At 35.0% G+C, this 15,616-nt stretch overlaps 1 protein-coding gene across 1 annotated transcript; it reads left to right on the forward strand.

Moving 5' to 3' along the window:
* The first annotated feature begins 303 nt into the window (after positions 1 to 303).
* On the forward strand, positions 304 to 15,439 carry LOC134277938 (anaphase-promoting complex subunit 2-like). The gene is made up of 12 exons (XM_062760237.1): positions 304 to 397; positions 5,422 to 5,866; positions 6,799 to 6,904; positions 8,387 to 8,519; positions 8,773 to 9,055; positions 9,178 to 9,295; positions 9,449 to 9,621; positions 9,883 to 10,169; positions 10,939 to 11,101; positions 14,334 to 14,429; positions 14,825 to 15,054; positions 15,212 to 15,439. Exons 1-12 carry the CDS (start codon positions 317 to 319, stop codon positions 15,425 to 15,427), a joined length of 2,331 nt encoding a protein of 776 aa, XP_062616221.1. The 5' UTR covers positions 304 to 316; the 3' UTR covers positions 15,428 to 15,439.
* The last annotated feature ends 177 nt before the right edge of the window (positions 15,440 to 15,616 follow it).

A 15,616-nucleotide genomic window follows, 5' to 3' on the forward strand; every position in this document is an offset into this window, starting at 1 on the left:
TTCTCTATATAATGTATTTTTGAGGAAATTCGAACTATACTCGTAACATTTTTTTCAGTGCGCAGTGTTAATTATTATTTTTTTTTTAAAACCTTCCTGCTTCATATACACTAGAATGTCACGGAAATTTTATGCACGCTTTAAAAATGACATATCTCACTGTATACTAAAAAAAACTTTTAATGTTTTAATTAATTCGCATTTCCCGCGAAGTTATTTGAGATTTACCGAAGCAATAATTTTTTGATACAAATCCGGAATTTGGTAGGTCGTCCTTCATTTTTTTTTATATACAAGAAAAAATCAAAAATCCATCATGGCGGCAAAAATCAACACCGAAGTGGCCAGCAAAGCTTGGATAGTCGTTACTGAAGTGTTATCACCGAATATTGGTAATGTAAGTAAATTATTTAATCGAAATAGTGTATGTGAGATTATAGAAGTAATATTTTCTGATGGCATTACTGGTTGACGAGCAGCTGTTGCACTTTCAGATCGGTCTGTCACATAATCTCATTAAGCAGGTCCGGCACAATCTCTTGATTAAGCTATATAGCTTGATTTAGCTATATAGCTTTATTAAGCTATTCAGAATAGCTTGATTGAGCTATTTTCTCAGACTTTTTTCTCAAATGTGTTATTTTTTCAATATGTGCAAAAAGTCGCACCTAGGTGCAGTGGAAATATTAAACTTTGTTCTCTTCTGAATACAATGCATGTAAAAATCACTCACCAAATTGCGTCTCCTTGAGAGACTTTGTACTTTAAGTTTCAAAAGTTTTGGGGCTATTGAAGAATGACCTCACAGTTTTTTCTTGAATGAAATTATAAAAGAGGCCAGTTATGGCCAACAGGATAATTAATTAGTAACAGTTCAGCACAACGAGAAGCAATCATACTTACCCACGCCTCACCGCACACACAGTCACTCAAACAATGGAAATTCATATTTTGCTTAAAGTATTCAACAGCAGCAATGTAAGAACTTTCTAGGATTTAGGTTGTATTTTTGAAAGTCCATAGTACATATATGAATAGTCAAATACTTGCGACTTTTTGTTTATTTCTTTCAAAAAACGTTTTTATAAAAAGCTGCATATGAATAGCTTTATCAAGCTATTTTGAATAGCTTAATAAAGCTATATAGCTTTTTAAAGCTCTATAGCTTAATCAAGAGATTGTGCTGGACCTGTTAAGCAGGTCCAGCACAATACCCCGATAAAGGTATATAGCTTGATAAAGCTATATAGCTTTATCAAGGTATTTAAAATACCTTGATCAAGGTATTTTATGTAATGAAAATTCAAAAAATTCTTCAAAAATTAAATACTGAAAGTCGAGTTCTGAGTTTTTGTCAGTGTGTCTACTCGTGCATGAAAAACACTCTGGTATCAAAAAGAAAGCATAAAATAACGTCTCCTCACACGACACATTTTTATACTGATTTGTTTGTGTTTGAGTACTTTACATGGGTGAATTTACTGACAACAACTCAGAACTCGTCTTTCAGTTTTTAAAGAATTTTTTTGAATTTTCATTACATAAAATACCTTGATCAAGGTATTTTAAATACCTTGATAAAGCTATATAGCTTTATCAAGCTATATACCTTTATCAGGGTATTGTGCTGGACCTGTTAAGGGTCAGGTCCAGCTAGTCTAGCATGTCTAAAGACTATTTCTACCTACGTAGCTACTTACAATATAGCTACCTAGGACAGGCTAGGTATTTTAAACGTAAACCTACCCAAAGTAGCTATTTTAACTACTTTTTGCTTTACATACATTTTTGGCCAAATCCAGGAACGATGCAATATAGCTAGTGTATATATAGTAAAAATGTATGTTGCTACTTTGAGTAGGTATAAATACCTACGTAGCTATATATAAGTAGCTACTTAAGTAGAAATAGTTTATGGACTAGACTGGATGATTTCATGCCCAGACGTGGACCACTTGTTTCCATTACCGTATTTGGGGGAATACAATACGCACTTTTTTCCTAAAATAAATTTCTGTGAGAAAGGGATGCGTATTTTACATCACAATGGGATTTTGATAAGTTTTTCTTTCAGGTGAAACACGGCTATCATACGTACATACCGTAGTATTACCAAGAGACATACAGTAAAACTCGGTTATAGCGAAGTCCTGGGGACCAGAGAATTTAATTCGCTATATCCGTAATTCGTTATATCCGTATAACGAATTCGTATAACCATTATAGCGAATTCGCAATATGCATGTTTTCCTTCAGGTATTACTACCAAATATGTTAGGAAAGCAAATATTAAAAAACACATCTTCGATTACTAAGGTTATATTATGAATTGGATTTTATATACAAATGCATAACAGAAATAGAGTCAGTTTAATTTATCATTTTTTTATGATCTTTGAGAGTTCGTTATAAAGGATGTAAATTTCATTATATTTAACCTCAACGGGACTCAAAATCAGTTCGCTATATCCGTAAATTCGTTATATCAGAGTTCGTTATAACCGTAAAATTTTACAAAGATTTGTTAAGAATTTTGCCGGGTACCCAGAAAAACTTCGCTATATCCGTGAATTCGCTATATCCGTGTTCGTACTAAACGAGTTTTACTGTATACAACTTCTTTTGTTTATTGTCATTTTTAAACTTCGGAAAGTTATTGTTGGAAGGTATGCTTGTTAAAAATAACACTTTCATAATATTTTGATGCTAAAATGACATGAGAAAGCAAGTTAAAATAATATGAGCTCCATGTTTATCGTCTCCATGTAGGCCGCCATTACCGATGCTATTTTAAGACGTTAACACATTCCTTTGTCACGTGCTTCCGTAATCATAGTACATATGCACCTTATCTGCCTGACAAAGTAATAAGTCATTTTTTAATGAAATACAATAAAATAAAATTTTTATTTTAGTTTTTAAATAACTCGGTGAAAATTCACTGCAACACAAACACCCCTTTATACATCCCAATGAAAGGAAGCCAATGTCGTGACACACGTGCGCTGGTCACTTGATAATTACCTCTCAACACCCGTTACACCCCTCCGGGCAATTAATTGTCTACCGACTCCAAAGCAATGTTTCATAGTTATAGCGATGATTATTTTCACTGTCCTTAATTGCTTTGCCTAAATTGGTTATTTTCTTTGTTAAAAAGCGGGGGTCGGTTTGTAACCTTTCGTATGTGTGAGCGTGTGTTGATTACGACACATTAAACAATTAAACACTTGTTAAATGTAATTTTACCTTATCTTATACTTATCGAACCCTTGTTTAAATAATTGAGATTTAACAAATTAAATATGAAGTAAGCTAAAACTTCAGTGTTATCATTTATTCGTGCTCTGTAGAAAATAGAATATCCGCGACAATTCAGAAGAGGAAAATCGTAGTCTACTTAATTTTTAAAATACTTTGATGTTTCAATTTCTTTTTTCAGCATGATTACCTCAAACCAAAATTAAATATGACAACTGTTTAAACTTGCAACAATATCTCATGCTTTGTTGATATAAAATTATTTCACCAAAGAATTATATGGCCACTTATTATTTCAAAATCACCGTATGCTTAAAAAATAAATTCTGTTAACACCTTTACGCAACATTATGTTGTGCTTTGTTGAAATTCATGAATTAATAATTTTCTCCAGATTGCCGCGATATGGAAATTGCAGATTAAGAAAAAAATATAAATGTATTTGAAAAAAAAATGTGTGTTCTGTAAATTTTTGACACTTAATCTTCGCGCCAATTTTCGTTACAAACTACCGCGATTTTCAAAGTTCACAACATCGTTTGGTAAAATTTTCTGTTGCGTATAGTACATCCGAACTGCGTTTTTTCCCCCAGTTCCAGACACAAAAAGGGGGGTGCGTATTTTACATCAATGCGTATTATACTCGGCCAAATACGGTAATACGGCCTGAAATGTTAGTTGAATCCACACTTTTCAAAAGTTATGTCCCTTGGCCAACATCTTTGGGGAAAGTCTATAGAATCCTTGCAGTAGCCTTTATATTTTTTTGGTTTGTAACTTTGTCATCTGACTAGATAAATTATCTTGTATAGTGATTGCCCTAAGAGAGAACAAGTTTGGTGCGCTTTCTGACCTCTCTAGATTTTTCATGTAATTTCAGGACGCCTCTACATTTTTCATCGTTAGAAATCGGCACTTACGTTGAATTCATTTTCTGTACTTGGTATAGAGGACTTTTAAGCTTACTGCATGTTTTATATGGCAAGTTCAAATCTGCAGACATTTAGAAGTCGTTATTCAATCATTTTTGAAGCTAGATCTCACCTGACACCGGTAGGAGAAATGTATATATTGATTTAAATCAATATTGAACCCAGGCACCCCCTGAAATCCAAGATGGCGAGTAGTGCTCCTTTACTCTTTATATATACAGTAAATATGACATTTTTAAAACATGCTAATTTCAACGAATTTTTATTTTTTATTTTCATGAGGGTACCGTGGAGCCTCATTTATCCGGACGCTTTGGTACCTAGTCAATTTGTCTCTATATGTGAAGCATCCAAATATCTGAATTACCAGTTAAACAAGACAAAATCATATTTAAAAAAATTCTATTCCAATGAAAAATAGTCTGGATACTGAAGCGTCCGGATATCTGGCCTCCAGATATCTGAAGGTCCACTGTATTCAGACACATCTAAAAAAAAAAACACATATACACCGTCCTAAAACCAAGTGCCTATGATTAATTTCAGCCTTTATTAATCAAAACAAGAAGTCATAGTCCAGGCAAGAAACACTTAATGATATTATGTGACTTTAGGCTGAGATTCTAAAGGACACCAGACTGAAATTTTAATATATCCTAATCTCGCTGAGACTAAAATGAGACCCAATGACACCAGAGACCTATGTGATTTCCAGGCTTTTTTACAACTTTGATATTTAGTGTGCTGGGAAAACGTTGGAACAGTTTATAGAGCAAGTTTGTTAATGAAGATTTATATAGTAAAGGTATCTTCTACACTTGTGATGGATTTTCTAGTTTCTTTGAAGTGAATACTGGGGAGCACTTTCTGGGACAATACACTTGCTGATCTCAAAATGTGCTGTGACAAATGGTCAATGTTTATCATGGACTTTTTTGACAGGTCTGCTCAAGTTTTGTTTTCAAAAGTATCAGCAGAGACCAATCTGTGAAAACATTAAATATAGTTGGTTGACTTTAATATTTTGGGAAAAGAGCCTGCAAAAAATGAAAATGTAAACCAAACTTTTAGGGCTGGAGGGTAAAATGAAGGGTAGGCTGGGTGACAGGAAACAAAAGTTATTTATTTTGCCATATAGCAGGTACTGATTTTCAAGGATAAAGATATTCTAACTATGCTATTTAGTTGATTTATCACATTCTGTTAATTTTTTAAAATTTTAATGCAGAAGAGACCAAATGAGACCGAGTTTCATAATGCAGTTGACATTATGTCCCAAAACGGCCTTGCCTACATAATTGAAGAATGGTTTGTGGAATGTTTGCAGCAGCATCTAAGAAGAAATGTAGCACCAAAATTCTGGAATTTTTTTGATTTGGAGCAAACAGATATTTTACCTCAACAGTTGGGAAAAGCAGTGAATTACCTACACGAGATTACAATGGGATACTTGCCATGTATAGACAGGCTTAACTCCATGTCTGTGATTGTTGAAAACAGGAAGCCATCTACAGTATTCAACACAAATAATTTGTCTGAGGCCTATATACTTCTGATCAAGTCAATCATCTTCTTTGTTTTACCTGCCAAATTTTGCACTGCAGTGGAGATGTTTTATTCACAAGCTTTCAAAGTGTTTCACCACAGCACGTCCGAGGATGAGGAAGATCAAGGTACGTGTACTAGTATGTCCACTCAATCGCAACTTCTCAGGCCTTTCCAAGTAGCGGAAAAACGACCTCGAATGTATTAGGAAGACGCCATGACAAACCCCCTTTTCACAATCTTTGAAATAAATGCATAGAGACCTTTCATCTGTTGGATATGGAGTTTAACTTTATTCAATGTAATGATATTACCTAAAATATACAATAGAAGGATTTTCTATCTCTGTCTATCCGATATTTGAATACACAGGAAATTTATAAAATTTTAACATCCGGAGATGTTAATACATTCAAGGTTGTTTTTCTGACCTCTGACGGAAAGACCCGAGATGATGTGATTGTATGTCCACTGTCTCCATACGCAAAATGTCTAGCCTTGGGCAAATAGTTTTACCTCTTTTTACCTCACCTCAACAAAGTTGGGAGGAGCTTATGTGATACCCTCGGTGTCGGCGTCCCAGGTTAAGATTCTATATCTTGACCCCTGGGTGTAGGGTGGGGCCACAATAGGTATAACAATGGGGAAAATTTGGTGACGAATAGCGTGACTATAGTTACTCAGGTTAGTGTTGTAGCCCTTAGGCCTCATGATTTTTGTGTATTTGTAAGAAACTAGGTAAAACTGATTATAGGGGTGTTTTGTACCACCTTGAATTGATGTATATAGCGACCTGATTTTCATTCCCCATGGCTTTAAAATTTATTGCTATAAATCTAACAACAACAAAAAATTAGCTGTCCCTTTGACTTCATTATAAGCATGTTTTATTGTTTACTAGTATATCATGTGAAGAGGGGGATTCTGAATAAGTTATGAAGGTTTTGTAAAATGGAAAATGAATGAAGCTAAGTAAATTACAGATGTTATAGATGAAGATTCTGACTATCAAAGTTATTAAGGTTTTTTGGAACGGAAAATGACACTAAGTGAATTACAGATGTTATAGATGAAGAAGAAGAGGAATGTAAGGGTTGTGACAGAGAACAAGAAGACTGTGTGTGTAAAGACATCCTGGACAACTTCCACACCATCAACAGACAACTGTAAGTATAGTACTTTGTGTGTAAAGACATCCTGGACAACTTCCACACCATCAACAGACAACTGTAAGTATAGTTCTGTGTGTGTAAAGACATCCTGGACAACTTCCACACCATCAACAGACAACTGTAAGTATAGTACTTTGTGTGTAAAGACATCCTGGACAACTTCCACACCATCAACAGACAACTGTAAGTATAGTACTTTGTGTGTAAAGACATCCTGGACAACTTCCACACCATCAACAGACAACTGTAAGTATAGTTCTTTGTGTGTAAAGACATCCTGGACAACTTCCACACCATCAACAGACAACTGTAAGTATAGTTCTGTGTGTGTAAAGACATTCTGGACAACTTCCACACCATCAACAGACAACTGTAAGTATAGTACTGTGTGTGTAAAGACATTCTGGACAACTTCCACACCATCAACAGACAACTGTAAGTATAGTACTTTGTGTGTAAAGACATCCTGGACAACTTCCACACCATCAACAGACAACTGTAAGTATAGTACTGTGTGTGTAAAGACATCCTGGACAACTTCCACACCATCAACAGACAACTGTAAGTATAGTACTTTGTGTGTAAAGACATTCTGGACAACTTCCACACCATCAACAGACAACTGTAAGTATAGTACTGTGTGTGTAAAGACATTCTGGACAACTTCCACACCATCAACAGACAACTGTAAGTATAGTACTTTGTGTGTAAAGACATCCTGGACAACTTCCACACCATCAACAGACAACTGTAAGTATAGTTCTGTGTGTGTAAAGACATCCTGGACAACTTCCACACCATCAACAGACAACTGTAAGTATAGTACTTTGTGTGTAAAGACATTCGGGACAACTTCCACACCATCAACAGACAACTGTAAGTATAGTTCTGTGTGTGTAAAGACATCCTGGACAACTTCCACACCATCAACAGACAGCTGTAAGTCAAGGACTGTACAAGTGGAACATTGCAATGGTTTTAATTTCACTATGTTCATCATCATAATTAAAGAATTTTCTTTGAATATTAAGCCATTGTGGATATTGTTAACATATCAAAATAGCATTTAATTATCTGTACACTTTAAAATCCTAAAATTTTCAGTTGGCTACATTTTATTGGAACACCTCAAGCGGTTCTTAATTAAGACAAAAACATTGTGTATAAGATCAACATTCCTGTTGTAAACCTCATAAATATGAACATCTAAAGAAAAGGTTCAGTTGCTTCAATCCCCCTCTTCTTAATTTAGAAGGTGATGTGTTCTAATATTACCAATATATGTAGCATTTAGAAGGTTACATGTAAGTAAATGCAAATTTATTTCAGATGGGAAGTTTTTGCCTTTTTATCAGAATTCATCTTCGCTAGCCAAGGGTTTCTGATATGCTACTCTCCACATGTTCATGAGGAGAGTAGCGTATCAGAAACCCTTGGCTAGTGAAGATGGTCAGAATTATGCTTTGTGTTTTGTAGGGATGACATTGGAATATTGGAGAGAGTATCGGGTATGGCTGTTACCTCCATTGTACATGAGCGAATCAAGAATCACATTGAAAACACTTGTAAAGGCAATTTTGAAACATCATACCTAAAAAATCTGGAGGAGGTGGGTAAATAAGTCAAAGGAAATAGAAATCAAATGTACACAATATTGTTCAGAATTTCTTCGAATATAAAGTTTGCTAAGTAAATGTTTGTGTATTATTCTTCCTATCAAAACTGAGTTCTTAAAATGTAAAAAAAAATTGTACATAATTACTAATTATCCTATTATTGAAAGAAAAGAAAAATATTCTTTTAAAATGCTCACTTTGAGTGTATGCCTTGGTATATATATAAGTGCTGTCTTATTTCTACAGTGGCTGGATAGTAAGGTATTAGGCTGGCTGACTCTGGTGTACTCTGGAAACTGTAGAAACACCTACTCGGATTGTATTGAGGGATTTAAGGGTAGACTTCTGCACTTTTTGTATGAGACCTTTGCTAGAACTCACATTGATCAGCTGTTTAACATCATTATTGAGTTCCCGGAGTCTGAGCCGGCTATTCTGGATTTGAAGGTCTGCTTAGAGAAGACCGACCTAAGAGGAACACTGGTCTCCTCTCTAAAAACTGCTCTGGAAACCCGACTGTTACATCCAGGTCTGCACTCTTATGAACTGACGTTAAGATTCTTTTCACACAGTTTTTGCTGATTTGATTTAGGATGAATTCACTGTTTGGATGAATGACTGTAAAAATTCATTGCATAATTTGCATTTCAGGTGTAAATACTTCGGACATTTTGACAGCATACATAGCTGCTATTCGAGCGCTCCGAATATTGGATCCAGTTGGAGTTATTCTTGAACTTGTGTGTGACCCAGTCAGGAAGTATTTAAGGTAGAGTACCTGTATGTAATTCCTGTATGCAATTCCTAAGGTAAAAAAGGATTTTTAATCCCCCCTCCATCCCCAGCACTCACGGATAGGCAAAATTTTTTTAACAGTAATAGTTAAGGTTCATGATGGTTTAAATATTAATTCATTATGTAGGTCAAGGGATGACACTGTTCGACAGATTGTATCAAACCTGACAGATGATGGCAGTAATGAGTTACTGGAAGAACTTCAGAAAGGTCAGCCATTGCTGGATGACGGCTGCAGTAGTGATGATGAACTGGATGATTGGGAGAATTGGATGCCGGATCCTGTTGATGCTGATCCAAGTAAGACTCATCCCAAGATAATAAACCAAGAAGCAGAAGTTGATTTAAGATCTAAATAGGTTCACAGGGATTCAGTTTCTCTGTTTCAAAAGTAAACATATTTAAAAGCTGAATGAAAACTTTGTTTGGGCTTTGATTTCATAATAAATAAAATCACAAAATAGATAAAAAAAAATTATTATCAATGCTTTAACAGTAAATCATCTGTTTCAACAACTGTTCATAATTTGTTACCTAGACATTTCTATCATTCCTTTGCAGGAAGCACCTCTAAGAGCCGCAGGGCATCTGATATCATCAGTATGTTGGTCAACATTTATGGAAGCAAAGAACTCTTTGTGCAAGAATATCGAACACTGTTAGCAGATCGAATACTGACACAGTTTAACTATGAAATAGTGAAAGAGATTCGTTATCTAGAACTTCTGAAATTAAGATTTGGAGAATCTCAGCTTCATTATTGTGAAGTCATGTTAAAGGATGTGGCAGATTCTAAAAGACTGAATTCTAGGATAATGGATGAGAGGAGGAAGTCTGCCGAGAGAGAGGTAGTTTATATAAATTCAGTTCATAAGGGGTGTGCAATATTCAATTGATAAAAGCATATTTACAGTATTGTCATATTACAACATCAAAGTACACAATACCCGGTAATATGAAATTGTGATTTGTCAATATTAGGATTTTGTCCCTTGAGACTTAAGCTGGTTTGCCACCTAACTTCAACTTTTCATCTGTAGATAATAGATATTCCTCATCAAACTCTTATTTTACAAATAATTATTATATAATAAAGTGTTTATGCAGTGCATTATACATGTACTATTAATGCCACCAAATATATTTACCAACAATGCATTCTATCAGCAGAGCTGCCAACCCGTACGATTTTGGCGTAAGGCGTACGAAATCAGCATCAAAAATACGCCTTACGATTTCTCTCTATATTCTTCTGATTTTAGTTTTTCTCGTTCAAAGTTTATAATACCGGTATTTTCATAGCTGGCAGTCTATAATTTCTACTATTATAATATCTTCATAATTCTTACAACGCTTGCTTGTATCATTGTTTTGGTTTTAGAAGGCCGATCACATTCAGGTCAATGTTTTAAAGTAAACAAATTGGAAACATGCCTCAGATTGCATGTCAATTTACAACTTCAGCGGAAGGGGGCCTAGGTGTTCCCTAGACCATGCCTTACTATTTGTCATTTCAGAATGTTGGCAGCTCTGTATCAGGGTCCTCTGTAGTTCATCAGTCTCGTCAACACCTATAAATAAATAACAACTTTAGTCTTATTCCAACACCTCTTTCAGGAGATAGAAGTGAACTCTATGGTGCTGTCTGCTCAGTTTTGGCCTGCCTTCCGAGAAGAAAAGATCAAGCTTCCAGAAGTCATGCAGAAATCATTGGAGGAATACACCAAGAAGTTTGAGGCTCTAAAAGGAAACAGAACCCTAAACTGGAAGCCTCATCTAGGTACAGTCACTCCTGTTTTAAGAGGCCATTTATGGGAGAATGAAAAACACATATTCTGAGTATTAAAAAAAAAGGTCATGAAACTTGCATATTTTCTTTGCATGCAAATAAAAGTTGATTAACAGTAATGGGCATTTGATTATTAAGCATATACAGGGTGTCCCAAAACATATGTTACACTTTTAATCATCTATAACTTTATCAAATCAAATGCATTCACAAAGATATTTTGCCAACATCTAGTGTATTAGAATACATTTTATCTGACAAACTTTCGGGAAATTCTGTGAAGAAGTCAGGCAATTATAATGTCCTAATGACGTAATCATATTTTAATATGGAAGTACATGTATAATGGAACCTTCATGTAAACAGCTGATAGAAATCTTAAAACTTTACTTTATGTCTAAATCTGCTACTTTAGTTATTAGAATCATGAGAAAACAACATCCTGTTATAATAGTGCTCAACAGAATACTAATTTAATTAACAGTTTTGAGAGGGAGTTTGAAGATAAAGGCACCACAAATGACATATAACTTAATTCTGGTATTAGAAAACCAAGAAAAGCCCGATCCAAAGAGAACATTAACACCATTGATGGAGTTATTACTGAAACTTTCCAAAAAATCCTTAGACGGGTCCTTCATGAACAAGATAACACCTTTGGTAAATTGGTATATCTAGTATTCATAAAATACTCAGTACTCAAATTTGATTTAAAATTGATTCCTTACAAGATAAGTGTAATGCTGCATTTGAAAGAGACAGAAATTAGAGGTTGTTTAAAGTTTACCCATTGGATTTGAATTAGACCCGATTCTGAAAAATTTAACAGATGCATGGTTTTCCGATGAAATCCTCTTCCATTTAAACAAATTTAAAGAGAATCTTAAATTCTGTTGTTTGGTAAAACCAAATCTTAATGTGGAAAAACCTCTTAACTATTAGAATGTAACATTTAAAGTTTGGTAAAACAAACTTCAGAAATCGTGTTTAAACAATGTTAATTCAAAGTGACGTCATTTGGAACATGTGGTAAAATGACGTGTGTAATTCTAAAGAAAAAATGATGGTGATTAATAATAAAATTGTAACAAATGTATGCTTGACAAAAAATTTATAAAATTTTTAGCTCACCTCAACGAAGTTGGGGGAGCTTATGCAATACCCTCGGCGTCGGTGTCGGCGTCCCAGGTTAAGGTTAAGTTTTTTGGAGCAGTTTTCTTTTTAAGTACTTCTAGGTCCTATATTGATTAGACATGCAAGGAAGATGCTTCTAGTGTGTTTCATTGTACCAGTCAAAGTTTCAGATGCTGCAATTTCAGCAAACGAATGACCAGGTTAATGTTTTTGGAGCATGTTAACATTTTTGGTGCAGTTTTGGTGTAGGTCTCATTTCTAAGGAACTATAAGCTCCATGTTGACCAAACTTGCATGGATGATACATCTAAGGATGCACACTACCAGGCTTGCTTCGGATGCTGAATCTGACCTATATTTTTCGGTTGAGTGAACAGGTTAAAGTTTTTGGTGCAGGTCTCATTTCCAAGTAACTATGAGCCCCATGTTGACCAAACTTGCATGGATGATACATCTGAGGATGGACACTACCAGGCTTGCTTCGGATGCTGAATCTGACCTACGTTTTCCGGTTGAGTGAACAGGTTAAAGTTTTTGGTGCAGGTCTCATTTCCAAGTAACTATATGCCCTATGTTGACCAAACTTGCATGGATGATACATCTAAGGATGCACATTACCAGACTTGCTTCGGATGCTGAATCTGACCTACATTTTCCGGTTGAGTGAACAAGTTAATGTTTTTGGTGCAGGTCTCATTTCCAAGTAACTATAAGCCCTATGTTGACCAAACTTGCATGGATGATACAACTGAGGATGCACACTACCAGGCTTGCTTCAGATGCTGAATCTGACCTACATTTTCGGGTTGAGTGAACAGGTTAAAGTTTTTGGTGCACGTTTCATTTCCAAGATACTATAAGCCCTATAATGACCAAACTTGCATGGATGGTACATCTTAGTATGCATACTACCAAACTTGCTTCGGATGCTGAATTTGACGTACATTTTCCGGATGAGTGAACAGGTTAAAGTTTTGGTGCAGGTCTCATTTCCAAGTAACTATGAGCTCTTTAATGACCAAACTTGCTTGGATGATACATCTAAGGTTGCATCCTACCAGGCTGGCTTCGGATGCTGTATCTGACCTACTTTTTTTCTGGATGAGTGAAGAGGTGAAATTTTTATGCAGGTTTCATTTCTAAGTAACTATTAGCCCCATGTTGTGTAAACTTGCATAGATGATACATCTTAGAATGCTCACTAATGGACTTGCTCCGGATGCTGAATTTGACATTCATTTTCCAGATAATGGACCAGGTAAAAGTTATGGGTGCAGGTCTATTACCAAGAAACTATCAGGCTTATATAAACCAAACTTGCCCAAATGATGCATCAAGGGATGAAAACTCTCAAACTAGCTTGCTTCAGATGCTGGATTTTAATCATATTTTCATGATGAAGAACTAGTTTGAAGTTTTTACATAGGTCTATTCCAAAGTATCAGATCAGAATTGCATAAATTTTGTATTTTTTGGATGTACACTTTTTGTTGTTTAATTGTGTGACTTTGCCTTACTTAAAGACAACATTCGTTGAGGTGAGCTCTGTAATCTCTGATTACCTATGTTTATTATATATTTTAAATTTCTTTAATGTAACTTGAGGTGTAAAATTTTTATAACGGTTTAAAAGTGTAACATATGTTTTGGGACACCCTGTACATGTAGAATTAATAAATAAACTTTACAGAATAAAAAAAATATTGAGTGGGTAAATGGTTTTAAAAAAAAATAAAATCAAAAGAAATTTACTTATGATAAGATTAAGATAAGATGTAGAGTAGGAAGGAGTGTTTAATTGGAATGTTTATCTGCTGAAAAGGATTCGTAGTCAAAATCATAATTAAGGGACCCATTGATGGAATAGAAATTTACATTTCTGAATGCTGTTGTTTCTGTTACACTTGTTGAAAATGTGTCCACTGGGACATTTTTTGTAAGAGATAACTTAGCAAATTTATGAGACTTATAGAACTGCCATTCCTTATGATTTTGGATTAACAAGAGTCTAAAATGTGCCTTGCAATTTGTCTATCTATTCTTGTGATTTTTATATTGTAAAACCCTTATTTTTATTCTTTGATTTTAGGCTTGGTGAATATTGATGTGGAATTGAAAGATCGTACACTGAATTTCAATGTTTCACCTGTGCATGCTGCAATAATTATTCAGTTCCAGTCACAAGGTATGGTATAATATTTATTAATGTGATCACCTAGAAATTGTGAAGATATGCAATAAATAGGAAAAAAACTGATCCTATTATAATATTAAGAGAATATTCATTGTCTTTGACTGCTTCATTCAAGTTTCTGTGAAACTGAAGTTTAGAAAAAATAGGTGTAAATTTTAATGCTGATTAATCTTAGAAATTAGAAGTGTTTGAAACAGATGAAAAAAAGATAACACAAACGAAACATTTCTTCCAAAATTCAGATATCTTTGCTTTAGATGCAACACTCACTTTTAAAGTGATACATGTATGTGTTTAGTTTAACAACTGAATGTTTGGCAAAGCCACATGATTTTGGGAAAAGTGCAAAACTGCAACTAATGACCGGTCCTTTATAATTGTTACAGAGACGTGGACTGTGGAGGAGCTGAGTAATGTCCTCCAGATGCCTGCCACGGCTCTGAGGAGGAAGATTGCCTACTGGCAGACCCAGGGGCTCCTACGGGAGGAGGTCACAGATAAGTTTGTCCTGGTGGAGGAACACAAAGGGAGAGCTCACGACGTGATCGTAACAGACGATGACGAGGCTGAATCAGCCATGGCTTCTGCCCAGACACAGAGAGAAGAAGAGCTACAGGTATTGTGTATAGGATATCAGCATGGAGACTTGCTTATTTTTACATATTTTTAATGTGTGATGAGTGTAGTCATGATTTGTTCTACTTCTGATTGAGATTGTATCTGACCAGTGTAACGACATTATCTTTACCACAAGTATTCCTCTCTGATTACAGGTATTCTGGTCCTATATTGTGGGTATGTTGACAAACTTGGAGAGCCTTACAATAGATAGAATCCACAGTATCCTGAGAATGTTTGCCATGCAAGGACCATCTGTCGTGGAATGTAGCATTCCAGAACTTAAACATTTCCTAGACTCAAAAGTCAGAGATCAAAAGTTGTTATTTTCAGGAGGGGTGTACAGACTGCCTAAACCTGATATGTTATGAATAAATATATAATACTGGTTTGCAAGTTGTTTTTGATGTACCGTATATTTTTAGCTCATCTTGGCCTAAGACTTTGATTGGAAAGGGTCTGGTGTTTGTCTGTTCTCTGTAAAATTTTTATTTTTTTACTTCTTTAGAGTACCATTCATGACGAAGCAAATTTCAATGAAATTTGGAACAAAGTATCTT

The sequence above is a fragment of the Saccostrea cucullata genome, unplaced genomic scaffold (genome assembly GCF_032062105.1).
Source record: "Saccostrea cucullata isolate Sc308-1 unplaced genomic scaffold, CSIRO_AGI_Scuc_v1 ctg965, whole genome shotgun sequence".
Taxonomy (NCBI): Eukaryota; Metazoa; Mollusca; class Bivalvia; order Ostreida; family Ostreidae; genus Saccostrea; species Saccostrea cuccullata.

Excerpts from the sequence above, each read along its gene's own strand:
- LOC134277938 (XM_062760237.1), top strand. The coding sequence starts at position 317 with ATGGCGGCAAAAATCAACACCGAAGTGGCCAGCAAAGCTTGGATAGTC. Across the intron at positions 6,905-8,386 it reads CACACCATCAACAGACAACT|GGATGACATTGGAATATTGG; the intron begins GTAAGTATAGTA and ends TGTGTTTTGTAG. Across the intron at positions 8,520-8,772 it reads ACCTAAAAAATCTGGAGGAG|TGGCTGGATAGTAAGGTATT; the intron begins GTGGGTAAATAA and ends TTATTTCTACAG.